The 27,124-nt window shown below is 38.6% G+C and overlaps 1 protein-coding gene across 3 annotated transcripts; it reads left to right on the forward strand.

Moving 5' to 3' along the window:
* Positions 1 to 1,377: 1,377 nt before the first annotated feature.
* RELL1 (RELT like 1) lies at positions 1,378 to 26,802 on the forward strand. Of its 3 annotated transcripts, XM_009673350.2 has the most exons (8): positions 4,948 to 5,065; positions 5,840 to 5,928; positions 11,358 to 11,597; positions 13,407 to 13,478; positions 14,726 to 14,783; positions 17,623 to 17,862; positions 20,521 to 20,708; positions 24,288 to 26,802. In XM_009673350.2, exons 2-7 carry the CDS (start codon positions 5,868 to 5,870, stop codon positions 20,699 to 20,701), a joined length of 852 nt encoding a protein of 283 aa, XP_009671645.1. In that variant the 5' UTR covers positions 4,948 to 5,065; positions 5,840 to 5,867; the 3' UTR covers positions 20,702 to 20,708; positions 24,288 to 26,802. The 3 variants fall into 3 exon arrangements, with proteins under 3 accessions (XP_068799313.1, XP_009671646.1, XP_009671645.1); XM_068943212.1 differs by lacking the exons at positions 4,948 to 5,065; positions 5,840 to 5,928 and adding an exon at positions 1,378 to 1,509; XM_009673351.2 differs by lacking the exon at positions 5,840 to 5,928 and having other exon boundaries at positions 4,915 to 5,065.
* Positions 26,803 to 27,124: the final 322 nt, after the last annotated feature.

A 27,124-nucleotide genomic window follows, 5' to 3' on the forward strand; every position in this document is an offset into this window, starting at 1 on the left:
AAAGGATTGTAGAATTAGTTGAATAGGTGATAAAAATGGAAATCTAAACAAGGAACTAAACGATGATCAGAAAACACTTATTCTCTGGAAAAGGACTTTTTCCATTATTCCCTAAGGGAAAAATAGAAAGCTAATTTATTTTAGCTTGTCAGCATGTTTACCTCTGGTAATAAATCATCTTGGTACTTTCATACACAGACCTCTGAAAGACGACTTCTACACCCAAATGCTGCCTACCGTTTGTACCATGAATGGAATTGACAGTCAAACACAGAGCAAAACAGTTAAAACTTTGATCATTTCCAGAGTTGCAATTTGCAGATTGCTTTATCTTTTTCAAATGCACAAATGCTATTGATCTACTGTTTTTAAGGATATGATGTTTTGCCTGTTTTCTTTACCAGAAAAGAAAATTTGGAAGAGAGATCTGATTGGGTGGTTGCTCAGAACAAGAAGGTCCGACGTACTGAATCCGGCCAAGAATATTTCCAGTCAGTAGTAGACGAACAAATTATTCAAGAATGTATATAGCTTTATAATTATTGCATTAGTGTTTCTTAAATGAATGGTGTTTTCTGCTTAGATACTCAACAAGAGTAAAAGCAGGTAAATAAATTATTCAGATTGGCATAATCTGGGCAGTGACGGCGGCCAGGCCGGGCCTGCGCCAGCGAGGGGCTCCTGGGGCGCAGCACCGCTTGCTCCCGCCTGCCCCGAGGGAGACCGGGGTCGGCGGCGCCGGCGAGGAGCCCCCTCGAGGCAGAGGGCTGAACCGCCGTGCGCGGTGCCCAGCGAGCCCGGGGCCCTGGCGCTGCACCCTGGCTGTTTGGGAACCACTGAAAGCCCAAGAAAATTTTGAAATAAGCAGGGTTAGGATTAGCTTTGCCTGTCCCGGGGTAACGACGCCACGCTCAGAAACGAGCCCGGTTTCCATCTTGTTTCTGCTCCCCAGCGTTGGGCTGCCGGGGCTGCGGTGGGCCTGCTGCCGCCAAGGAGCAGCGCAGCAGCCACCCGCCGCTCAGGAAAACGTCCTTTCCTTTCCTCGGACCTACAGCGTTTTACAGCGTGCGATGCCGAGGAGGCGCAAACGACACCCCCCGACACGCTTCACTGAAGTCCGCCAGCAATCCCCGCCTTGAAGCCAACCCGAGGGCGCCCAGCACGCAGGAGCCGGGGAGCCGCGAGGCCCGCGCCCCGGGGCCCCTGCGGCCGCGCCCCGCCGCCCCGAGCGCCGCCGGCGGCCTCAGCAGCGGTCCGCGGGCCGGGCCGGGCCGCCACAGCGCCGCGCAGCCCCGCCCGGGGCCGGGCCGGGCCGGCGCCGCCGCGCACGCGCCCTGCGGGGTGGGGCGGGGCGGGCGCGCCCGGGCCGGAGCCGGGGCCGGGGCCGGGCACGGCCAGGCCGGACCGCGGCGCTGCCAGCGCGGAGGCAGCGCGGCGAGGCGCGGGGTATGGCTCCGCCGGCGACGGGCGGGGTGCCGCCGACGGCCCCCTCGCTGGGCTCCGCTCTCGGTGGGTCGCGGCGGGCTCGGTGCTTGTTTCCGGGGGGGGAGAGCGCGGTCCGAGAGGGAGCTTCCCGCCGGGACCACCCCCCCCCCCCGCGGGACCCTCCCGCCGCCCTGGGGCTTCGCCGCCGCCGGGCGTTGCGTTACCTCCGGGCGGTCCCGCGCTCCCGCCGGCCTCTCCCGGGCCGCGGTGCCTCAGCGCTTGTCCCCGGGGGCCCTGCGCCCCGCCGGGGCTGCCCCCGGGCCCCTCCGCCCCCGGCTCCTCCTCACGGCTCGGAGCCTGCAGCGGGCCGTTTTTGGGGGGGGGGGGGGGGGCTGGTGTTTCCCTGCCTGCGTCCCGGCCGGAACGGCGCTCGGCTGCTGCCCGGCCCGCGAGCCCCCGGGCGGGCGGGGGCGGCAGCCTCGCCTCGCCTCGCCCCCGCCTCGCCCCGCCGCCGCCGCGGGGCAGCGCCGGGCCGCTGCCTCTGCCGGGCGCTGCCCGGGGCGCTGCGGTGCGGCCGGGGGCGCCTGCAGCCTGGCGGGAGCGCGCACAGGTAGCGCGAGGCGCCCTGGCTCCCGGGCCAGGAGAAAGCTGGAGAAATAATGCCGTCTGTTTTCCTGGGGCGAATAACTTCGAGGCTAAAACGGGTCTTAAGGTCACAGTCCCCCCCCTCCCCCTCCCCCGGCCGGTATGTACATTTAATTTGGTATGGCTATCGGTATGTGTTGGGTCAAAAAGAAGAGTAATGAGCTGTACAAATTAAAGTTCGGTAACTTTTCCGTACTTAATTTCATTTTCAATTTGAATAAATTGACTCACTAAGCAGAAATGAGTCAAACGATTGCGTCTGTGTCAGTGTCCCTTGTAGAATTAAACTTGGCTTAAAGTTTACTTTTTGGGAATTGAGTTTACTGTATTTTCTAAGATCTCTGAAAAGCACTCACATATGTACAAGCTCCAGAGGAAATTAGTTTTAAATGGTGTATTCTTTAGTGAAAATGCTATGGTACTAGCAATCTCGAAGTGAAACTGATTTTGTTGCCTGTGTTGTCTGAGGCAAGAGGGAAACGTGTTGGACTAGAGTGCTTTGCGCAGATGGCTGTGCTCTTGAAACACGTGTGCCGAGGCTGAGGCTCATTTTTATATGGCATGACTTTCCAATTGATTGGCTTAATTACATCTGGATGGTATGCCATTGATAAGGGTGTGTCAGCTTGTTTAAGAGTAAACTGTAATGGAAAGGTTAAATATAAAGATGCTTATTACTGTAGAATTAGGCACTAAACGTTTCTAGTGTCCTTAAAGAGGCTAATCGTCTTGAATATCGGACTTGTGCCAACTGGTGGTTGTTCCGCCCACGGGCGCTAGTACTTATTTCTTGAGGTTTTGTGTGCAGAGGTGAAAGGAGGAAAGACGTGTTGGATTTTTTTTCCTCCGTCTTTATCCCCTTCTTGACTGTGACTTTTTTTTTTCCCTGCTTATATTTCCCCTTGCGCTTCTCTCTTTTTAGCATGAAATATTTGTAACAGATAAAAATCAGTATATCTTTATTAGGTTGCTACTTTGGCAAATTACTGCACGTGCTTCTGCATGCTGAGGTTGCTATGCAGTTTACCTACTACTGGTATCTTAAGAGAGGATGTAAACAGATGTTTGAGTAAACTGAAGGATGGGTATTCATACACCTGAATGGACTCTTTACAGCTGTCTATACTCCAGTTTGTTTTACTGAGCTTCGAGATGGTTAGGCTGAGGAACTGATAGTGTGCCGTGTGCTTTGGTAGAATTTAGTAGCTATAGCAGTAATTTAGTCTGGTATACTTAGATGAATAGGACTTACTTATGAAAGCTAAAAGTTGACAAACACGGCAGGAAATGCAAAGATATGAAAGCGTGGGACTTTTCTTTTCCGCTTCCTCTAGGTTTGTCAGATGCTTTCTGCCAGTTTGTTTGCCGTATCTTCACACAGAAGATGTACTGATTTTGGATAAAAATGATTTTTGACTAGTTTAAACTAGTAGAGATGTTTGTTCCAAAATCATTGTTTTAGTGTATTTGGTAGCATTGCTTTAATGCTGTTTGGTAGATGAACTTGTACCTGTAAATTTACCTGCAATATGGAATAGCTGTAAATCTCAAGTGTGTCCAGGAGTGATTCTTTTTAGACACAGCCAAATCAATTTAGAGCACTTTGTTAAATTTGTGTGGTATCTGCATGTAGTGCGTACTCTATTGGACACTGAAATTTGAGAAAAGTATCGCAACTGAAATGCAGATGCGAAACCTCTATTTTAACTATTTTTTGCAATAGAAACTGCTGCTCAAGTAGTGATCAAAGCAATGATACTACAAGCACTGCAGTGTTAACAGTGGTAAATAGTGAACCATGAGCTTTTCCTCTCTGTGTATGCGTGTTCTCGGTATTATCAATTGCATTTTGTGTCACATGCCTGGTAGCACTGAATCTTTGTTCCTGTTGCTCGTGTTGCTCATTTGAGAAAGAAAAAAAAATGCATAGCTGCTCTAGATATTTTACTCCTAGTTGCTTTCGCTTTGAATTCTCAGTAACATCAGCTGCTTTTGTGGTGTGATTGTTTGGACTGATTGGCTGACTGATGAGATGGTTATGAAGTTTCATCTTCCTTCTTGGCTAATAACAAGCTGCATCTGCGAATGTAGAAACTGTAATGGTTTAAACTTGTTGAGGATTGTGTGGGTTATACAATAATGCTTTTAGCCAGTAATTCATGCTTGCTGTTAATAGAAGCTATCCTTATTTAGGAGTGTCTCCTCCTTGTTTTTTTTCCTCACTCCAAATAGCTTTCAGTAAAGCCTGTCCTAAAACTTTTTGCCGACAACTTGGTGTAACAATGTTGATACAGAATGTAATTCAGAAATAAGTAAGGACTGAGAAGGAGTTCATCAGGGCAGAGACAGCCTCTTGAAGTTCAGACGAGGAAACTTTCTTTCCAGACTTGCTGTGAAATCTGCCCATGTTGAGGTCAGCACAAATTTTGTGATGACTTCAGTGGGCTGAATATTCAGTCTCTAACTTGGAACCAGCAAAGTCCAGTTTCAGGTACTATGCAAGGTTCACAGCTTTGGCAGTAGGGTAGTAGGGATGGTGCTAGGTATTTTAGGAAGATAGATACAGTAAGTCTGAGGGGTGACCTGCTTCACTGTTAGTGTTCTGCAGTTAGAACTAGCTTTAAAGAAACCTGGTGGATTGTTATGCTCACTGTTTTAGATTTTCTGCTTTCTAATTAACTGCTTTCTAAACCTTCTGATGAAAGTTTTCTGGTCTGTTCTTGAGTTCGTATTAGAGGACCTTAAAAAACCTTGCTTCACCTTTAAGTTGGAAGTACTATTACTACTTGTCATTGTGTTCTTTCATCATGTCGCTTCCTTTCTCTCATCAGACTTCCTGCTTATTTCACTTGTGTTAATAGGTTCTGGTTACTACAAGGAAGCTAAAAGTTAAGCAAAGTTCACAAGCTGTCTCTTAAAATTATAGTTTTTTCTTTGCAATTCAGTTTGTAAATATCTCTTCAAATGATTTCTTTAACAACAAATGGAGTGACTGGTAAGTAGTGGATTTTCTTTACTTAGAGGCTTTTCTCTCGAAACAAACTTTTTAAACCTGTTTCTTGCTGCCATTTCTAGTTTGTCTGCGCTCTTTTATAACCCTTACTGGTAAGGCAAGGAAGCCTTACGGTTCCTGAATGTCTTCACGTGCATCTGTTTTGGGCAGTGATGTTCTGATCTGTGATTGGAATTACCTGTTATTTAACCTTCATAGTTATGTAAAGGGAATTTGACTATTGCTACCAGAGTGGAAAAATCCTATTTAAATTAGCTAACTTTTAAAAAGTATATTTAACTTGAAGTCATGGCAGACTGTTCTGGATAAATTGAATATGGGTTTTTAGTTATTTTATTCATAGTAAATCAATACATAGTTACCCTCAGAATTCTAAAGAACTTAGGAATGAAAGTAAATACCTGACTTAGCTTGTTTCTTTTCCAGTGTGTACTTATTTAAAATGAGAACACATGTCCCTTTGCATTTCACAGCCGGTGGGTAGGTTGGCTGTTTTTAATATCTAATTAACTATACCATGAAACTCCGTTTTAGTAAAATTTCTGAATAAAGTAAGTTTTGTTAAATTTATAGCGTGAGGTATTTAGTGTGTATTGAGGAAACTGAGCTAGTAAAGAGCTTTTTTGTTTCTGTTTGAATGTGTGTGTTTTTTTTTTTAACACTTTTAAATTCAGATGTAAGATTAATGTTTTACTTGTTTAAATCATGCTTAAAATGGATGCTTGAAATTAAAGCATACATCCATCCACCTTATAGATGTCCACCCTGGAGGTAAGAAGTGTCAATGAAGTTTAATCCAGTTCAAAGTATACTTACCGTAGAGCCAGGAGAGAATGAAACACCAGGTATGATCACCAAGCATCATCTTCCCTCGCAGAATTAGCTGAGGCCATAATTGCTTGACTGTTTCCCTTGGGTGGTATTGCCATCTTAAGTAGTCTTTGGATTACCCTAGGGCAATAGTTTGCAGACTCACATGGGGAACTGAACCAGGAGTGATCCAGGCATTGCCTCCCCCCCCCCCCCCCCCCCCCCCCCCCCCCCCCCAAAATTCAAAACCCACCCAAGCAAACTTTTTTGTCTAAAGTATTTTGAACCTTGAGGAGGACTGGCACAGTGATGAGGAATACAAGAGCTGCATAAGCTGATGACGTGTTTTCCAGCTACGCTTAGCTAAGATGTTTGAGCAGAGCATATGCTGTATTTGAATGTTTCATATATCTTGTACTGCACATAAACGGGTTGTAAATTGATCATAGTAAATAGCTCTAATAATTTAGTTAACATGAAAGCCAGAACAGTTTGTTTGTGTATCTTATGAGATAGTTGCATTTCATTTCCATGCTTGAAAGCAGGAAGTATAGCTCCTTAGATTTTACAGAGAAGCAAATAGTAACTATAGCTGTACTTAAGCTGTTTAATTGTGTAGATTGCTTTAACGTCACATTTATAAAATATAAACAAAGTTCTCCAAAAGGCATGCCGTAAGAAATAAATGGCATGGACTTAATGGAGCAAAATAACAGTAAAGTAACAATATAGCATTCATTATCAGTAGAGGAGATTGCATCGTTATTTATGGAATACTTTCTGTAAAAAAAAAAAAAAAAAAATTCAAAAAACAACTGGTATATGCCTAAAGTAATCAGCTAGATGTGGATTATGCTTAAGTTAAGTATGAGAGATTTAGAAAAAAATAAAAATAATGAATTATTTTAATGGTTAGTCTTATGTAGTTTGTATAAAAAGCTACATAGATTTGATCTTGGTTACAAAGATTTCTTTTTCAAGAATGAATCATTCTTTGAGCAATATTTAAGTATTTTAGAGATTTGTTTCCTCTGTTTTACGAAAAGTTTGAGTTGTCTGTTCAGATCAACACTAGAGGCAGAGCTTTACTGAGATAACTGCCTTGTACAGGGGAGATCCTTGTGACGATGCTAAATTTCAAGTACATGCTACTAAAAGCAAGGAAAGACTAGTTCTGTAACTCAATGCAAGAAAAATCTGATATTGTGGTAGGAGATAATAAAGAAGGAATTGTTCTGACCCTCCATTTGCAGTGAAAAAGAAAACGATAGATATGAGCTGTTACCTTTGCAGGATCTTAAGCTGCACATGACAGATAGTTGTCTAGGTACAGTTAATCCTGCTTTGGGACAGTGTAATGAAGCACGATGACATCTCTAATGGGATGACATATATATTTATATATATCAAAATCAAACTTCAGAGGGAAGTAGCTTGTTACTAACTAGAGCAATGCCTTTGTTTACATTGTCCTCTCCAGCCTCATTCTTATTACGGTCCTTCAAGATATTGTAGTTTTGTAATTGTTTCTGTGGTCAAATATAACTTAACTAACAGGGAGGGAATGCAGTGCTTAATTACAATATATAGGTCTAATTAGTATGTAGAGATCATGTAAAATGGTGGTTTAATGAAGGAGGAAATATTTTGTTTCAAATTAATGTGTTAATTTTTTTCCTCCTGAGCTCTGCTTTCTAGAGGTGCTCTAAAATGCTCTTCAGCAGTTGCTGAGATGGGGAGAGAGAAGAACACTGACTTTGTGTCTGAGTGGTAATGATTAGGAACAATGCGAAAGGCTACCTCTTGGCTGAGGCTGGCTAGCTTGATTTGCTTTTTAGGTGAGGATGAAGGGCAGAGAATGCTCATGCCTAATGCAACTTTTTTAAGCAAGCAAGGCTACATAATATGAATGCAATCTGAGCTCTGTAGCTTGAACGCCACTTTAAATGCTGTGAATGTTGCTTCCGAAGGTTTTCATTTAGAGCACATCTTTGTCAAAACTTTAAGTAATTGTAATACGTAGACTGATACACGATGGCAGGTATATAAAATGTCAGAAGCAGATGAATTCCTACGAGAATAGACTCAAATTACAGAAGGCTGTTATGGCCTGAACTTTCAGTAAAAACCTGTGTGAAGCAGCGTTGTACGTCATAAGAATGAGGTAGACTGTCAACAGTCTGTTAAAAAGCATAATATACCTCTGGGGAAGAGGAAGAAGAATCATAAAATGAATGACGTAGCTATGATTTGGGACATAAAATATATTGTTCGTAACTAGGCAAGCCTTATTTTTTGCATTATATCATGCCTATTGAAGTTGAGGTGTCTGCTAACTGAATGCCAAGTGCTTTGCTCTCCTTGTGAGCATATACCGCACTGAGTATCTGATCTAGCTAATTAACTTAGATTTTTTTTTTTTTTCCTTTTGGTGGATTCTTACATCCATCTTGAATATAAACTGAATGACATCAAGTACAGTTTATGGTCTTTGTGTAAGGTGAATATTTACATAGAAATAGTGATTTAATTTTTACTATTAATAAGCAAAATATCTTGCAAACAAATTTGCAACTTGTTGAATTTTTATGAAAGAGTTAGATTTTTTTAGCTATCTGGAAAGAGTTAGATTTTTTTAGCTATCTGGAAAGAGTTAGATTTTTTTAGCTCTCTGAGCACACCTGAAGAAAAATAATGTAGGCTAGTTTACATAGGCTGAAATGTTGGAGTGTATATGTTTGTTAATGCATTTTTAATACTTTTAAATGTGTCGTCTTGCCTAGTTCTTCTCCAGACAGAAGTACTAAACTAAATCACAGCACATTTGGTTAAAATGTCTATGGTAAAAAAGAAACAGAAAATGAAAAAACCCAAAATGATGATCCTTACTGTGCAAGCACTTACACTTGATTTACCTCAGGCTTTTGAAGAGTGGCATCAGTAGCCACGTGCATAAATGCTTGTGAGCATGCAGTATTCTTTGCAAGGTTCAGTTCTGAGATTACTGTAATTAACCAGGCAAATGGTTCTTTACAAAACAAAATCAAGTTTATGAACTGCGTACTAAAATACTGCCAAACAAAAACAGTTCTATCTGGGAGAATATACAAGAAGAAGAAACTCATAACAATTGGCTTTTTTTTTTTTTTTTAAATACACCAAGGAGAGCACTTGGCTGTTACGGTAACGATGACTGGAATAGTCGACCTTTCAGATCCGGAAGGAGCCGAGAACCATTGTGCAGGCAGGAGAGGCAGAGCGGCAAGGGGAAGGCAAGGGAAGGGGCCCTGGTGGAGTTTCCATTTGTGGGAGTTTCGTGCCTTTGCGAAGAACGGGGCTGGGAATGTCAGCCTGAGTAGTCCCTGAGGTTTCCTTTTTTTCAGGGGGTGGGATTTAGTGGTTTCTCAACAGTAATCTGTCCTTCTGAATGTGATGTAGCTCTGTCATTGGAGTTGCTTGTGAACTTGAGATTGGCTATCTTGGATATATAGAATTTCTTCTTGTTTGGCACGAGCACTTGGTAGCACTTTATCTGTTTTTCTCTTTCCTTTGTATAAGCACTCTCTTGTTGATTGTATATTTTTATTTTAAATTGTGTGTACGTTTTCTGTAGTTTTTGAGTTGATGGAGTTTCGAGTCGATCTGAGTTAAAAAATAGTTATGTAGGATGTTATACTTTTTGCACATAATTATTTTTTTCCCCATATTTTCCCTTTTTGTAATGTGAGACTGGCTCCGTGGTACTACAATTACTTTAGGAAAGCTTCTTTTAGATGTATTCATCATTACTGTTGTGAAAATGTCACTGTCATGTAAATGGCTCTCTGGTGAGAGTCTTCAATCAGTTTGTCTAATTAATAGGGAAAAGTATGAATTGCTTTGTTCATTTTAATGGGATTCAGGTGGAAAATATGCTTTAATACAGTGTTTAGATTTTTGATCATTCTTTTTTGTTATTCTTTCGTGCCTCAAGCATCATGTTTTCAGGTGAAGCGAAGGAGAAAAAATAAAGTAAAAATACAAATATTCTTGCATGTTATGCAAGAGTAATCTTATTTCTCTTCATATGGCATGTGTAACCTCCAGGAGTTCAGTAAGTGTTTTTGGAACATAAACTTGTAATCTGGGGTTTAGCTGAACAGTTGCACTTAGCTGGAATCAGTTATATGCTTCAATATTTGATATATGAGAAAATCCTGAGATGTTTGCCATAAAGGTGATTAAATACTGGAACAGCTGGCCAGAGATGTTTGGGACTCTCTGTCCTTAGAGAGTCCTTTGAGAGAGATTTAGAACTTGATTAGGTGGGTATCTGAGCAACCTGAGCTAATCAGCCCTGCTTTTAGCAGGGTTTGGACCAATGACCTTCAGAGGTCCCTTCCAACCTAAATTGTTCTATGATTCTGTATTTCAAAAGGCTTATCTACAATATGAGATATACACCTATCAACTTCATAGTGTACCAGAGGTATAAGAGAGGACAGTGCTTACTTACGTGTACAGAATTAGTGTTTGCCTACTCTATAACTTTTTTGCAATAAAAGCCTCTCACCCTCCCATTTCAAGTTCAAATTAAAAAGTACAAATCTCAAAGGAGTGAATAGGAGCTCATTTTATGCTGATGGTTAGTTTATATATTTTTAACCCTAGTGTGTAAATAGTGTGATTCTTTTTTCCTTTGTAATTTAACACATTTTATACTTTGCTTCATCTGCTTGTCAAACATTATAAACCTGTATATAGAAACTGTAGATAGCATCTTTTTAATGGAAAAAAGGTTATTTTTGTCCAAACTATGTCATTTAAGGGAGGAATATTCAAAATTATTGAGGTTTGTTTTCACAGAGTAATTGTAATTTTGTTAATTTGGCACAAGATGAAAATTGAGGAGGAAGAATGAGAGAAGATAAACTTTCATGGGCTGTGAAATCCCACTATTAGGCAAAAAAGAATGGATATTTCTCTGAAATCTAATACCTTTTCTTTGCAAGGGTCACTGTTAAGTTTTGTATGTACTCTCACATTAGTGATGAATCTGTTTTTTAGCTATTTTGCGTAAAGTTAGGACTGGAGGAGTGGTATGGGCTTTTCCTCGCTGATGGTAAGAAGGAGCAATAGTAGTGTCCAGCTGGATGTCTTGAAGTGTGGTGAATATCCTTCTGTGAAATATGCGTGCCCCCTTGTTGAGAGCTGAGGCCTGTAGGGCTACAATATCACTTGCTATTGTCTGTTATGTTGAAGAAATATAACGTAATTATGTATGTGTTCTGCTTCATAATTATGTCACTCATAGAGCATATCTACTGTTAAGGGGTGAGTTTTGAGGCAGTTGAATCCATGTTGCCCATTCCAGTTGTCACAGAAGTTCTCACTGACATTAATGGAATTTGGTCAGGCTCATAATGTAAATGCTTTGAGGTGCTGTGCAGTGTATCATAATAACTCTGTTTGTTAATTTACATAGGTAATGGAGAGTTTCTCCAAGCTTTGTCAGGCCATGGTTTGCAAACAACTACTTTGACAACTAGAACTGGCCACGATAACGGGCCTGACCACCCAGAATATGTTGCCTTTGCATTGGTTCCTGTTTTCTTCATCATGGGTCTCTTTGGGATCCTCATCTGTCATGTCCTTAAGAAAAAAGGATATCGTTGTACAACAGAGGCTGAACAAGTGGAAGAAGAAAAAATTGGCGAAAAAATAGGTAATCAGTGTGTCTAGTAAACACCTTTTACACATTTCTCTACATTGCTACTAATACAGAATAACTTATTGTGAGAATTCTGTCCTTTCTCTGTTGAACACAATATTTTTAAGATGTGGATTTTTATTACCGTTATATGGTTTTGGTCTCTGCCAGTCAAAACTAGGAGTCTTCCAGTTTCCCATGCAAGTCCTCTAAAACAGCTTAAGAGCTTACAGAGGGATCAAAACATCTAATTTATTTTATTTATAATGTTTCTAGCTATAAATTGCCATCTGAGTCACCAGATTGCTTTTCTGCATTCCACGTGCTGTTAGTAACAGCAGAGTACTATACGTAACTGTTTAATAAAGAGTGACATAAGGCTGCTCTTTAAAGCATAACATGCCTTAGGTGTACTTTTAAAAATGTTAAGCAAACTTGTGCTGTCTTTCTCATCTTCCTTCTCGTCATAAAACTGAGCCTTTAGACTGACTATTTTCCATTTTACGTGACATGTCCTGCATACGTTTTTTTTTTTCTTAACGATATCTTTGCTTTTGTTCTAATGCTTGTTCCTTTGTACTCTTCTCATGGCTCCTTGTTCCTGTCTTGTCTTAATTTAAAAAAAAAAATGTATCACTTGGGAAGAGCTATTAGTAACCCTGGGTCGCATGTAGCTAGGTAAATACAATGGCCAAGTCCATGTAAATGCTTTGGCCTTTTCCTTTCTCCCAGTTCATTGATAACATGTCAGCAGGCTTATAACAAATGCAAATTACAGGGACTCTATGGGAACTGAAGAGTCAGGTGATGCAGCAATGATATGTCAGCATGTTCTTTAGCAATTACTGCCTGGGGCACGTACTTAGCGGTTGGTACTATTTGATCTGCTATTTCATGTGAGTAGTAGTAGAAAGCAAGGTGAGAGGTAGACAGTAAGGTGAGGGGTAGTAAAAGGCAGACAACTTTTAAGTCTTAGTTTTGAAAAAGTAACTTTACAGTCCAACTAGACACAGCTATAGGCATGAGGCTGAAGATGAAAGGTGAGTAAAGAGGAAGGGAAGCACCTGACTTGCTGCTTAGCGACAGATGTAGGGCCTCACCTGTCAAACTTGTCTCTATCCTGCGTTTTTTAAAGCTAGTCATAATGATTATTTGGGAAGGGCAAAGCTGATGCCTTTTAATTTTTCTCTGCTTCCTCTCTCTCTTCTTTGTGCTCTGAGATTATTCAGAGGAATCTCCCAGCATTGTTTCAATGAGTGCAGTTCGCTCTGGGGGGATTAAGCATAGTCAGGATGTTTCTCTTCTAAATTCCTTGCTCCTATAGTCGTACAAGAACCTTGATATATGTACGTATGCACACATACCTGCGCGCGCACACATGTATATTTTAATCAAAATTTGAGCCCTTGTAGTTGTGAAAAGTTTAGATTGAATCCTTCATATAGCAGAAGCACAATAATGTCTCTTAAAATAATGCCTTTGGACAGTTTAATGATTTGCTTTTCCCTCTGTAGTAGGGGTTAGAAATGCTGCTCTGTTGTTTGTGTCTCCTTATTAGTTAGAAAAGGAATTTTGATGTATGTTCATGAAAATACTGAGCTTCATGCATGAAAATATCTTAGACCGGTGTATGTAGATTCCACAAATGTGTGTTCTTCCTGAACAAGAACTAAAAAGTCTGATCTGAGGTTCCTCTCCAAAACAATAATAGGTCTTGTCATTTTTTATGTACTATTCTTCTGATTTTTCTTATTTTGTTTTCAAACAAAATGTATTCTCATTTTGGAAGGCTAAAATATTGACAACGTTTATTTTCTTCCACAGAAATGAATGAAACTATGCATGAGAATAGTGACACTGTGGGACAAATTGTTAACTACATAATGAAAAATGAAGGTATAGTATGGTGATATTGAAGTTATAAGCCTTTGTGGTCGTGCCTGATAGCAAATACATTTTTTGAGATACCCTGAAGTATGGTATGTTCATGTATTTGCATTTGAGAATCTTTTTGCACATGCATAAGTTTTTGAGGTTGCCTTCAGGAGGCAGTAACTTCTGACAAAATTGGAAGGCTTTTGTTTACCTGAAAACTATTATGTGTAAGTTTGATTTGTGCCTTTCTTGATCTTTTATGAAGTATTTTGGTGTTTGATTTGCTTGATTTTTTGTTCTGTTTTGTTTTATTTTTGAAGTAAAAACTCAAGTTTGTTTTTTAATGGCAACATGTATAGCAGGTAAAATTTTACATTTTGATCGCGTCAAACTGATTGTCTTGAAATAATTCCTACAGCTGTTGTCAAAGAAGGCTTTGTGCAAAACTGAGAAAACAGGATAGATTGTCTCTCATGTTGTGTTTCAGACATGACATCTTCATGTAGTATGCGCACAAAGTAAAGGGGAAAGAAGATACGATTGAAAAAATAAAACCAAACTTAAGCAGCCTAAGGAATGCTTGGTTAGTTCAGAATGCATTTGCCTGGTCTAATGAAGACTGCATGGTTTTACAGTATAAGAAAATTTAGTCTTTTTAACTTGTATAAATCAAAGTTGCCTAAGCATTGGACTTGCCTCTAAGTTACTCCTGAATGAAGACTAGTCCTCTGGAGAAGTTTTTTTTCCTCAATAAGCCTTAATACTTTTTAGCCTATGTGGTTTCCCTCCAAGTTGGGATTAGGTACCCCATTTTTTTTTTTTTTTTTCAAATATATGATCAATTTTTAGTTCTTGGCTGATAGCTAATTTGCTGTTTTGTAGGGCTCATATTTATGAATAGGTGTTCTTCATCTTTGAAGTTGCTCTTTACATGTGAGGCAATTACGTTCCTGTGCTCAAAAGGATGTTTAAAAATTTCTAGTAGTCTTGTTTGAGAGGGTTGTGCAGATGGCTAGGCTGTTTGATTTGTAGTGAGGTAGAGCTTCAAGTGTGATATGAACTGTAATTTTTAGTATCTCAGATAATATAATTCTACAGGATTTTCTTAAAGACTTTGCATAATTTTATCTCATGCCTTTTTGGAGATTTGCATAATGCAGCCATCTCCACTGTCGCTGCAATTTCATTGAGTACCTTTATTTTTGCTGTTTGCTTCTCTAAAGTTAGAGCTGTACACTTCTTAAAAATTCTGTATATTCTTATTGCAGCAAATGCTGATGTGTTGAAGGCCATGGTGGCAGACAGCAGCGTTTTTGAACCTGAAAGGTAATTACTCTCCTTAACGCGTTTCCAGAGGTAACTAAGAACATACCTTTTCAATGACCCTATGTGAATAGAAGCCTGGTGAAATGACACCCTTTAATGCAACTGTTTATTAACTGCCTAAATCTACCAACATGTAGTGTCAGTAATCTGGAAATTTAGTTCAAGTGACATCATATTAAATATCTAATAATTATTTTAAAAATGCAAATTCTTGACATACTAATACCATATGTGTAATATATAGTTTTTAACTTTCTGTAACTTGGAAGTATAAATTTGGTTATATGAAACCTAAAGCATGTTAGCAAGGGAAAAAAGTGTCTTAAGTGACTTTAAGCGGGATTTTTCTGTTTTCTGGTTATGGTAGGGTTTTGTTTCATGTGGACTTCTAAGACTACATCACTTCTTGAGTCATCAGCAAAGAGGATAATGTTTTGATTTCCTTATGGTGTTCTTCCTGAGTCAGTACATCTTAGTATATGCCCTGTGGTATACTTCTCTTTAGTATCTTGCCCTTTTGGTTGTATGCTTTAAATGTGTAGTGCATGAGTATTGCTTTTTGCACTAAAGATTTACAGAAGCTGCAAATAGTTGTTTACTTTATGGTGATGTGGCTTAGTAGTTTTGGACTAAACCAACTTATCTGATTTGAAAAGACAGAAACAGCACTTATTTCGTTTGTACAGATATTAACTTAAAACAGACATCTCTTTCTATGCCTCTTCTGTTTTACTTTTTATAAATGTGGTAATAAGAATATGCATTGGCATATTTTATACTGCATGCATAGTTTGTTTAAAAGTGCTTGTACCTGTACATAGGTACCTATAACAACACTACTCTAGGTACTCTTAATATATAATACTGTATTCGTATTCAAAGCAGAAGAGATGAGGGTTCCAGTAGTACTGTCTTGATAATTGAAAAAAGGTGGTAGGGAGGAAGTGCGTTTAGATTTGGCAATATGAACAGGCCTATGTAACAGTTAATCTCTTGTTTTAACTGTAAAAAAAAAAAAAAAAAAAAAAAAGGCTTGGCTATTGAATAAAATAACTTATTCTTCTCACATACGGGGGTTATTTTGATATTTGAAATACTTTGTATGGTACAACAGGAATATTTGGTTGAATTTTAACTCCCAGACTTTTGATGCGGAGGGTATGTGATGCTGAGAGTTTCAGACTGTTGTTTTAGTGGTGAATTAAAGTATCATTAAAACTGGGGTCAAGGGAATAGGGCCTTAAGAGGTTACTACAAGATATAAAAGATTGCTCTCGCATCATTTCTGACAGATATTCCTAAAGCTTTAGTAGTACAAGTGGAATCCATTGCATTTCATCATATATTCAGTACTTTGGGAAATGCTTTCTAATGGTGGAAATAGTAATGGATAACCTAAATCCGTACTTGTGCTGGTTAGTTATTACTTGTTGTATTTGCTGCATGTTGAACAGATTTTAATTCCCTTATATTCTTTTACTTGTTCTAAGACCATTAAATGTCTCCTGTCAATATTTTTGTTTTGAAAGTAAACATCCAAGTAACTGCAGTCTGTCATGGCAAGTTTTGTTGCTTTAATTTGTTCTTTCTGTTCTCCTTTGGATTCTCCTCACTCTGACAGTATTTTTTTCTTGAAATAACGTGCCCAGAGCTGGATGGAACACTCTGGCTACGGCGTGATTCATGCTGAGCAATGTAACAGGAATTACTTCAGTAATGTCACAAGTTATACTCCTGTTACTTCCACTGTGAAATTTGTCCTTTTTTGGCAACAGCCTTCCTTTTCTGAAGCATCTGGCTAGTTGCTCTCTAATCTGGGTTTGCAAAGTTGATTACTTCTGCTGAAGTATTAGAATTTGTGTTGTCTTTCCTGCAATGCATCCAATACCTTTTCAGAAATTTCTTCATGTTTGTGTATAGGTGTGTGCTTCTCCTCCCCTCTCCTCTGATCATCTTAACTTCTAGTCTCATCCACTACAGTTACTGTAGGTGACCCAAAGTTCATGGGTTCTTTAGCTGTTGTTTTGTGTGTATGTGTGTTTTCTAATCCATTGTCCAAGAATCTTTCTAAAGCACTGAATGTCATCAGGACCAGAATAACTCCATTTAGTATGTCTTTCCATTTTTGTAGTAATCTACTGATACATAACGTTCTTTTTACATTTGCTGCTTTCTGCCTATGCTGTCTGTTTGTTTTTGTTTCAGAATGACTTGCTGTGTTCTCGATAGGTGCATTCTAGTGGTTGCTCTGCTTTTTCTTACCTTTTAGGTCCTCTAAAGTTAACTGTTCCAGCATTTTTCTGAGGCTTCAGCTGAATGATCTGTTAATTCTTTTTTTTCTTCGTGGTAGACATTAGTTTTGCCTCTTCCCAATATTGTGGGACTGTGTTGTTTTGTGAGTTCCTGAAGATAATGTAACAGTTCTGAAATGCTTCTGTTAGTTCTCCAGGAGTAAACTTCATTAGTTAATGAAGTTTACTCCTGGAGTATAGATTTTCATCCGTATTAGTCCTGGAGTATAGATTTTCATCCGTATTAGTCCTCTTAACCTGTTCTTTTCTCTATTTTAGCTTGATTTTTTTTTTCCATTTCCTTGCCCTTTGTGTTAGTTAAACAACCTGACTACTGCAGTTGAATTCATTTGCAGAAGAAATTTTAAAATACATTCATGTTATGATATATATCAGGGAGAACCTTAAAACAAACACCCTCACAAGTAAGCTGTCTCCCATAAATGAGTTGCTCATTAAACACAACTAAAAATTATGTTATCCTTTTCCCTTTTAAGAAATGGGATTTTATTGTGAGCATTTACATTTCTTTTATACTTTTCTCATAGCCCTTTATCTCCTACCACTCCTGGGAGTCCAACAACTCCGGGGTCTCCTTTGTCACCTGGTGCTATTCCATTTAAACACAGCTGCAAAGGCCATCACTTCCATACTGTCGGAGGAGTAGCAGAAAAGGACATTTGTACTCGTTGTAGTCACAAGCGATGGCACCTTATAAAGCCAGCTCACAAATCTAAAGAGCACAGAAGAAGCCGTCTTGGAGAGGTTACAGTACTTTCTGTGGGAAGGTAAGACTTATGCCATTTTATTGTTTACTTTTCTTATGGACTCTACAGTGGCCCATGTTGGATCAGCTATCCGTTGTTCCTGTATGTGTTTCTATACCTGTGAACAGATCAGAGTGGATGGGTCGTCACAGTCAAGACTCTTCTGTATTACATACGTATAAAAGGCTGTCATTCCCTCACAATCATATTTCTTGACAGTGATTGGCATCTAGAGTTAGTACATTCATGCTGGTTGGGTAAGAAACAAGAAAACACTTGATTTGTAATTGAGGAGGTTAGACAAGGTTGCCAGAAATTTTGAAGTAGCATTACTGTAAAAGCTGAGCATTCACAAGGTGTTTGAGGGGTTCTGTTCAGCTTTTTATGTAATTTCAGAAAAGCATACAGTTGATTTAGAGGTAAGATGTAGATATTCGGGTCCCATCTAGGAGAAAGGGAAGGTGAGGGATATTTGAGGAAGACTAAATTTGAAAAGGTAATTATGTCACATAGAGAGATTGAGAGAGAGCTGCCGTAAAATAGCTGTTGACTAGAGGTCAAGGCACTCAACCAAGGCATAAAAAGCTGAAGTCCCTAGTGTTGATGTTGTATGAGGCAGGGGTTTGAAGCGCATATGATTCTGAAGTAGATAAAGCTTCGTCTGATTCTTCTCTTGTCCACCTTCCAAACAAACCTGTAACCAAACAAAAAGCCTTAAGAATTGTGGGACTTCTCTAGTATAAAAAGAGGATCTTTGGAATGGAAAACTCCTTCTCAAGATGTGAAAATTGGTTGCCTGCCTTGCTTTCTCAAACTGCCCCAATTTCAGTCTAATCACTATGAAAACAAGAAACAACTGGTTTCCTGTGCCTGCAAGACTTTGAGACAAGAGATGGCAAATACTCTATTTCCTTCTGTCAGCTCAGGAAGTAGTAGTCTCAGCTTACTAGTGAACTAGTAAAAGTCAAATCTTTTTTAGGTTTCATGAAGAGCCTGAAGGAGGTTAGGAGGCTGAATGAGTTAGGCATGCCTTACTGGTAACTTATTTTGAGTGTGAAAAGTAGCATTAGAGAAAGTGCAAAAGACTTCATTTTTTTTTTTTTTTAATTAGTATATGGTGGAAGCCAGTGTTTTAAGTTGATTGGAAAAATGATCTTGTATATTAGGGAGTTAATGAGAGATAAGTAGGACAGCAACGGGCTTTGAAGAGCATTCAAAGTGAATAGTTTTAATTTGGCATCCCTCTAAACTCCCTGTTTCTTCTTTCCTTTGACTCCCCTATCATCTCAAGAAGAGATGACATGGACAAAATTGCAGAGAAAGAAATTGTCTTCTCAATCACGGTAAGGTTGTAGTAACTGAGGGCAGAGTGAAATCTTTCAATAACTGGGAAAGAAAACAAGGAACGCCTATCCAGGAGTGCGCTGTAGGAATGGAAAAGAAAAGGTGCGTTCTTGTCTTAGTTAACAAATTGTAGGGTTTTTTTCATTTGTTTTTACTGAGGATGCCTGATGGATATTAGTTTAGCGTTTGATTGCATATCAGTCCAGATACGTCATGAACTAAACTGCTGTTTTCAGTGTTTGGAAATGAACAGGTGGAACACTGAATGTCAAAGCTAAATTTATTTACGTTCATGTTCGTACAGTCAGTGATTGTTTTTTATAATTGTCACTGGAAAACTGGATGTATTGGAGTCAACTGTGGCTATGGATCCAAAGCTATTGCTTTATTGACACGGTCTTGAAAAGAAACAGTGATTGCAGGTGAATAAATTCCTCTATTTCTGAATTTGATATTTTCTCAATTAAGCATAAGCTGTAGAGCCCACTTCATTCTCTTTTCATTTATTTTTAATTGTCAGTTCTATCTTAGAGAATTACTCTTCTAGAAAATATTTTCAAGTGTATGGTCTGGGGATTCTATTTAAAAAAAATAGTTCCCTGAGAGAGTATGGTTCAGCAGCACTGTGAATTAAAAGCATGCATAGGTAATACGAAGGAATACTGTTCAGAAGTGTCCTCTCTGTGTCGCAGGACTTGGCTCCCTCTGGCCTAGCAGCCTTCCTGCTGCTTGCACAGTTACTGGAGGTCTTTTCCCAAGTTCTGGTACTGCTGAAGGAGAAGGGGGACAGTGGGTCTTGCATTGTGAAAACCTGGAAATGAAGCAGCGCTTTTCTTTTTACTCTCCCTTTTCTCCTTCTGAAATGTGTGTTTGTACCTCACATTTTTAAGTCATTTTTATTTAAGTAACTCTTACTGGTTGAAGAGACTTAAAAGCAGAATTTTATGTACAAATTATTAGTGCAGAGAATACCTTATTTATTGCTAATACAATGACAAGTTGAGACAGACATGTAGTTAGGGTCACAAAGTGGCCGGCAAAGACCTACGTGGTATCAACTAGAACTCGCTTTTTTGTTTTTTCTTTTTCTTTTTTCTGTCATAGTTTAGCAGCTTACATGTGCCCTTGCTTACCAGCTAAGGCAATAAGGATAGCTGTGGCTCTTTATCAATTTCTTTAAGTGAAACTGGGCCCCAATAGGTATGTGCTCTGACGTTTGGACCTTGGGATGCTGCTCTCTAAAAGTCTGTTTCTCTCCACGCGCTGGATACTGAGAATGATTTTAGGTAGTCTCTCTAGGAAAATATAACTGAATCTTTCTCTTGCTCTCCTCAGATTTAGAGTCACAAAAGTGGAGCACAAATCTAATTCCAAAGAGCGGAAAAGCTTGATGTCTGTTACCGGTGTGGAGAGTGTCAATGGTGATATGCCTGTTACGCCTGCAAAACAGGAATCGAGAGAAGCACCTGCTACACCTGTGAAACAGGGAATACAAGAGAGAAGAAGCTCAGAGTAAACTGCAGGTAACAAATATTAAAAACTAATATTGAAAGTGGAATGTGATGAAAGAGATTAACGTAGTCGGCAAAGAGAAAAGAGCTTGAAAACGTCTGTTCTGTGTGAAAATTCATTCAGTTGCAGAAGTTGCTACAAAAGTCTGCAAAATATATATTTGATCATTCTGTTAATAATAAATTGGTAAAGGGATAAAAATATCCTCCTAGTTCTTATCTAAACGTTCATTTAGACTTTATAATTAAGGATAGATGTTGAAATAAAAACTACTTATTGGAGGTGGCTTTGGCAGTCCAAGAAACAAAGCATCTACTTACTAATTTTTTCACAGTAAATTGTAATTCAGCTGTTAGTAGCAATATGTGTTTGCTATCCAGAAGAAACAAATACTGCTGACAGCTGGATTACTGGCATAACTACAGTGCTTCTTTCTTAGCTTGCTGCACAGTACTTTGTGCTTGCATCAGGTGACTGCTCGCTAGAGATTTCTCTGATAGGTCAGTGGAGCTTTGACTAATAAGTAGGGAGGAAGACGCGAGTGCTCCTAAGACAATGATCTATTCTAGTCCCTAAGTCAGGAAGGTGAGGAGAGTGGGGTTTTCTTTCATTAAACTTTAGTGAATTGCTTGAAGTACCCTATTAAATATGTTGAAAAAGAATGCAGGAGGGCATACTGTACAGCTTGTTTTTGAGATGTGCTCCTGACCTTTTTTTTTTTTTCCCCTTGTTTGATTATTTTATTAAGAATGCAAGTAATAACTCTATAAGGTAATATGATTTGTTTCTAAATCAAGACAAGAAACTGACCGCTAATCTGAAGGGGAAAGGCAATTTTACATGAATGTGATACAAAATAGAAAGCCTGACCCTTGGGGAAGGAAGGAATTCTGGAAGTAACAAAATAAAGGCTTTAAGAAGACTTTAAGAAAGTGTACTAAGTGCACAGTAACAAGTCTCCCAATGAAGGAGGTTAAAGTGTTGTATCGCGTCAGCCCAGTTTCAACCTCTCAGCTCTCAGTAACCTCAAATATAAGGAAGCACACAAGTGGAAATTAAATATGATATTAAAAAAAAACAGAAACAAAAAGCCAAAACCTTTGAGTGTCTTGAAGTTAAATTCTGAAAGGCCAAGATGGAAGATGAGGCCTTTTTTTTTTTTTTTTTTTTTTTTCCTTATATGCTTTGGTAATCATTGAGAAAACATTCTAAAATTCTCTCGATTTAAAAAGGAAGACAAAGGAGCAAGCTACTTTGCTAAGCCGTGGGATGCTTCCCCTCACCCTCTGTTGGCAGCCCAGAGATGACTGTTTACTAAGAGTGCGTTTGTCTGGACTCTGTGCCTAACCGTTAAGTGATACCCTCGTGTTTTGGAACCGTTGCCATAGAGAACCATTGTGTGGAGTGCTCAGTTTCCACGTGTTGCAAAAGGTGCAGGGGGAGAGGTAGTAAATTATATGCTTTGCTCACTGGATGAGAAGGTAAATAGTAGGTTAAACTGTCTGAGGATGGACTTTAAATGTGAAGACTTAGGAAGCTAAGAACAAGCTGTGTCATCTTTAGTGCTGGACGTTTGTAAGACCGGAACAGACAAATGCTTGCAAAGCCGATGTTACTACAGTTGACCCTGCCTTTGGAGATAGGTGTTAGACTTGAAAGGTACATGGTGTTTAGATTTTTTTGTTTTTGCTTATTCTGTGGCAGGTTTTGGCAAATCATAGCTTTCTAGAGGCTGCTATCGCATTGCACTGCTCAGGAATCTGTGAAGGATCTATAGGTGTCAGTAAAAGGCAAACAAAAACCTTATTCTTGTTTTCTGATTCAGAATTATGTTCTGATGCTCAGTTTTTCTTTTTTTTTGAAATTACTTTTTTCTTCCCTTTAAAAATCAGTGTTAGCTAAATGAAATAGGAGATAAATTATTTCAGCGCTGGCTGCTTTGTCATTCCTGTTGTACAGCTGAATTGTTACTTCTGTTTTTTTTTTTTTTTTTCCTCCTTTCTATATCTCCCATGGTAGGCATGATCAGACTCTTAGTAACACGTTCTCTGACTTAAAGGCAGTCTGATTGTCTCCCCTTTAAACAAGAGAAAAGGGCATATATGAATAGTTAGTTCTAGTGCACTTTGATAAAAATCTAATTTTGAAAATTTTATATTTTAAAATAATGTTTTGTACTTTAGCTTTGTTTCTAATTTACTCTTTAATTTCCTAAATAAAAGAAAGCTGTTCCCTGTAATTGTCTAAAATTTGATCTCTAAACTTGAACTGTTACTTTTTTAATCTAAAAATAATCTGTTCTCTAGAGATATATAATAGTATAGGTATAAAAAAAAAAAAAGTCTATCTATGGCAGCTTTTTATTGTAGAAGTCTCCCTTAGGATTTAAAATGTTGCCCTTTCTGAAAACAAATTTTCTAATAGCAAAGAATGAGCTCAGTAAAATCTCTTATAAAGGTCTCTCGTGTCCAGCCACAACTATTTTGTAAATCTGGAAAAGTAGCTGGGGCTGCTTGCTGTGTGCTACAGAAAACAAACAAATCTTGCTTAAGAGGCTAAAATAGCGTTCTCTATTGTGAACCTGTTGTGGTTCAAAGTCAGTTTTTATCTATACTGGCATGAAAAAGCTGTTCATATATAAAGAGATAAAAATATTAGACTCTTGCTTCAATTCCTTATTTCAGATGTCTGTTAAATTATTGTATCAGATTGTCAGATGTAGTGGAAGAAAGGAGGCCTAAATGTATTGTTAACTCCTTCCACAAAAGGATTGTTCTGGCCTTTGGAGGCCGTAGATTTGTGCCAGGTGAAGCTTTGTGTCCTGACTTTAAGCCCTGTTACTGGGAATACTTGTGTGGTATGGAATTCCTGAGTTGGGTGGTTCCTGTATGAAGTAATATTTCTAGTTTCTTGCTGCTGCTCCTAAGTTCAGGGTTTCTTTCTTCCCCAAAGTGACATGTTTTTAGCATTTTCTTGAAATGAGCTCTGCAGTGTTTCAGCTTACCCTAGTGCCATGTTGACTGCATCTTTTTAAGTTGGAGCATGTCTTCCCTCTGTTTGAGGTCCATGTTCTCAGTGGACTCAATTTCATCAGTTTAATTTATTTAAAATATGTTTAGTGGCATGTTAAAAAGCAGAAGTAGGTATGCAGGTAATACTTGAAGTCTAAATTTTAATTTGAACTCTGGCACTTCCATCGTAAGCTAATAAACAAACAAAAACAGTGTACTTGTGCACTGAGTTTGTGTAACACTTTCAAATCTTAGCATCTCTTTCAAAGTTGTGACCTTTGCGTTGTGATGTGATTTGTCAGTTTGCATCCATATGTTTACCCATCCTTTTCACGATTGCCAGTTGAAACTGTAGTTTCTGTCCTTCAGGCTTTGCATCCTGAAATTTGTAATGCGTGGGCACCGTATTGTGTAATTGAATTGGAATTCTAGAGGAGCTTGTGTAATTTCTTTCCAGTTTGAACACAAAAAGACATTTTTCTGTTTCAGAGCATCTTCTGACTTATTAGTTGACCTGTTCATCCTAAAACTAATTTTGCTACTTATACCTCTTTTTAGAATTGTTTTCTTCTCTTGCAGGTGGAACTCTTAGAAGAAGCTTGACTGCTAACACTTTGGAGAAAACTGAAAACTCAAGATGCATATTATTTAAAGAAATGTATTTATGGCACTATAGCATTTTATAAGTTCTGTGATGGCACCCATGCAAGGTTAAACACTTACTGATTTTATTGGTGAAAAGCCATTAAGATTGAGATGCTTACATAGTGTTGAGCTCTGTGGACTTCATACCAAATATTGGGCTTTGTCCTGCAAAGAAAATACATATAATGCTTTTCAGCAGGAAAAGTAAAAGCCTTATTTAATAACCTTGATTTTTTTTTTGTTTGTTTTCAGATAAGCATTTTTAAAGAGCTCAATATTATGAATAATTACCCTATGGATAAACTATGTTTACCCCTCTGGTTCATGTGTTTTTTTTTTTTTTCCTCCTCTGTTCTTCCCCTCCAGAGTTTGGTTATTTACTAAAGATAAGCTGGGTTGTGGAAGATGAAAATATTCTTTTAATCTAACAAGCAAAATGTGCAAGGAAACAAATGCTGTATCAGCCAAAATCTGCATGTGTGCCTTTAGTACGTAAGCCCTCTTTGCAGTACAGACTAGTTAGTTCAGTCAAGTGCAGAGAGTAAATGATGTCGATGTCTTTCTCGCCCATATCTCAATACCTACTTGACATCAGGCTAAAGAGCATCTTTTCTATGCACTTGGATGAGCTCTTGGGAAGGTCACTTTCCCCAAGGCCATTTGTCTTTCCATTTTCTTGTAACTACTTGCCTGTATATCAGGAATGCCTCGTAGTCTTGCCTTTCTTTTCTCTCTCCCCCCAAATCCCTCCAGGTTCCTTATTAAATTAAGACAACATATTTCGACAGTTAGATAAGCATATGGAATATGTGGCATTAAAAATTTTGTAGTATACTTAAGTACTTCAAAGTAGCTTTATTGGACTGAGGGTAGTAGTTTTCAGTGGCACAAAACCGTTAAGCCGTGGCATCGTTATCGTCACATTTTAAGTGTGACTCACTGGTAAAAATACCAGTGACTGTTTGGTAATGCTAACTCTCTGTGTCCACTTACCATGATCTCTACTTTATTTTGTTATTTGGGAACCTATGCAATACGTCAGCAAACTTTGCTGTATATTAGAAACTGAAAAGTAACATTTGCTCTGAGTGCCTAAGAATACATAAGCTGTAGTATACTGCATTTTAGTAGAGATTGCACTATATTCTGAGAACTATAAAGAAATTTAATCTACTTTATGAACTTACTGAAAATCAGTGCTATTTTTGAAACTAATATTTTAAATTAATGCTCTCAATCTTTTTAGTCCCAGTTCTCTAAACTGTGTTTCCCCTTCACATCTGAGGGTCAGGTTTCTTCATCAACCTATGCAATGCTAACAATCGTTATGTAGAAAGATAAATCTTCCCACTTAAAATTTTAGATATCCTCACAGCTTGTCAGGAAAGGTCAGGCTTATTGGACTATTGCTGGGAAGTATGTGCTGCTGATGGTTGTCTTCTGACTTGTATCTGCAAGACAAAAACTGGACCTGTTAATGTATACTTTTCACTGACACTAACTTCCTGTTCGCAAAACAAACCTTCTAAAAAGAATCAGTGGTTTATTATTCCTTTTAAAATTGATATTTTTTAGAGGTAACTGTTGTCCATGTTTGAGTCCCCCAAAAAAGTTTGGCCGTGACTGGTACCTGAGTATTTAGCATCCTTGCACCTATAAATTTAAGAGATGGTTTATAAAATCTCTTCAATTTTTAAATTCAACATAACCATGAAACCTATCTTACAACTGCTAAGAGGCATATATTTATTAAATCCTTTCGTTCTTTTCCTCTCCAAACTTTGTTTGATTATTTCTCTAAAGAGCTAACGTTTGCAGAGGACTTTAATGAGTGTTAGTATAGTAGTTAGCTTTCAATTTGCAAGATGCGAAGAGAAATACGAATGTAAAATATCACTGGAGAAAGTGAGTATTTTGCAAAACCAAGCAGTTTGGAACAGTTTTCAGAAAGGAGATACACAGTTGTAGACTGTCTCAGAAGCTTTAAAAAAAACAAGCAAAGATTTTATTTTGATAGTATTGTGTTTTAGTATGTGGTGGGTTAGGACTGCAAGTAAATATGCCAAAAAGATTGAAGAAAGTTTAAATACAAATATGCTATTTTTTTACTTAATTTAAAAGTAGTTTATTTCAATTCCATTGGAAATATGTAGAATAAAAAAAAATACAAGTGTATTGGATATGTAAAACATTGTTCGGCTATTTAACATACTTACATAAAGTGGCGTAAGACCTGGTCTGTACAGGAGCGTAACTTGTGCATTGCTACTTCAGCAAGAGGATTTAGAAATTGTGCCTGTTTTATTGTCTTTAACACTACACTCGGCAGTTTTGTAGTGGTATGGATGTTGTCATCTTTCTTAAATTTGCATATCAAATGTATTTTTAACAAAATAGTTTGTATACAATTTTTGTACTACCAAGCAGTAAATAAAACATTGATTCCTAAGCTTGCTTGTGATTTCCTTAAACCTCTGTCTGTTGTGTGAAACTTAACCTTTGTGCAGTCTTAGCTCTTAAGAATGTATAGTGCAATCTCATTGCACTGTAAGTTTTTATTTACGGAGATAGTGAGAAGGTTATGCTTTAGAGTGATGTACCTAACTTAGAGGAGTTTTATTTTCTTGAGAAGAGCCTATTGCAAGTATTACTTTAGTTCTGTATTTCCTCTAGAAAAGAAGAAAAACTAAGCTGCTGTCTGCTCAGATTAAAGACCTTTTACCTTTAAAGCATGAAGACTTTTAACTTAATTTTATTGAATTTGACTTGGA

The sequence above is a fragment of the Struthio camelus genome, chromosome 4, assembly GCF_040807025.1.
Source record: "Struthio camelus isolate bStrCam1 chromosome 4, bStrCam1.hap1, whole genome shotgun sequence".
NCBI classification, from domain to species: Eukaryota; Metazoa; Chordata; class Aves; order Struthioniformes; family Struthionidae; genus Struthio; species Struthio camelus.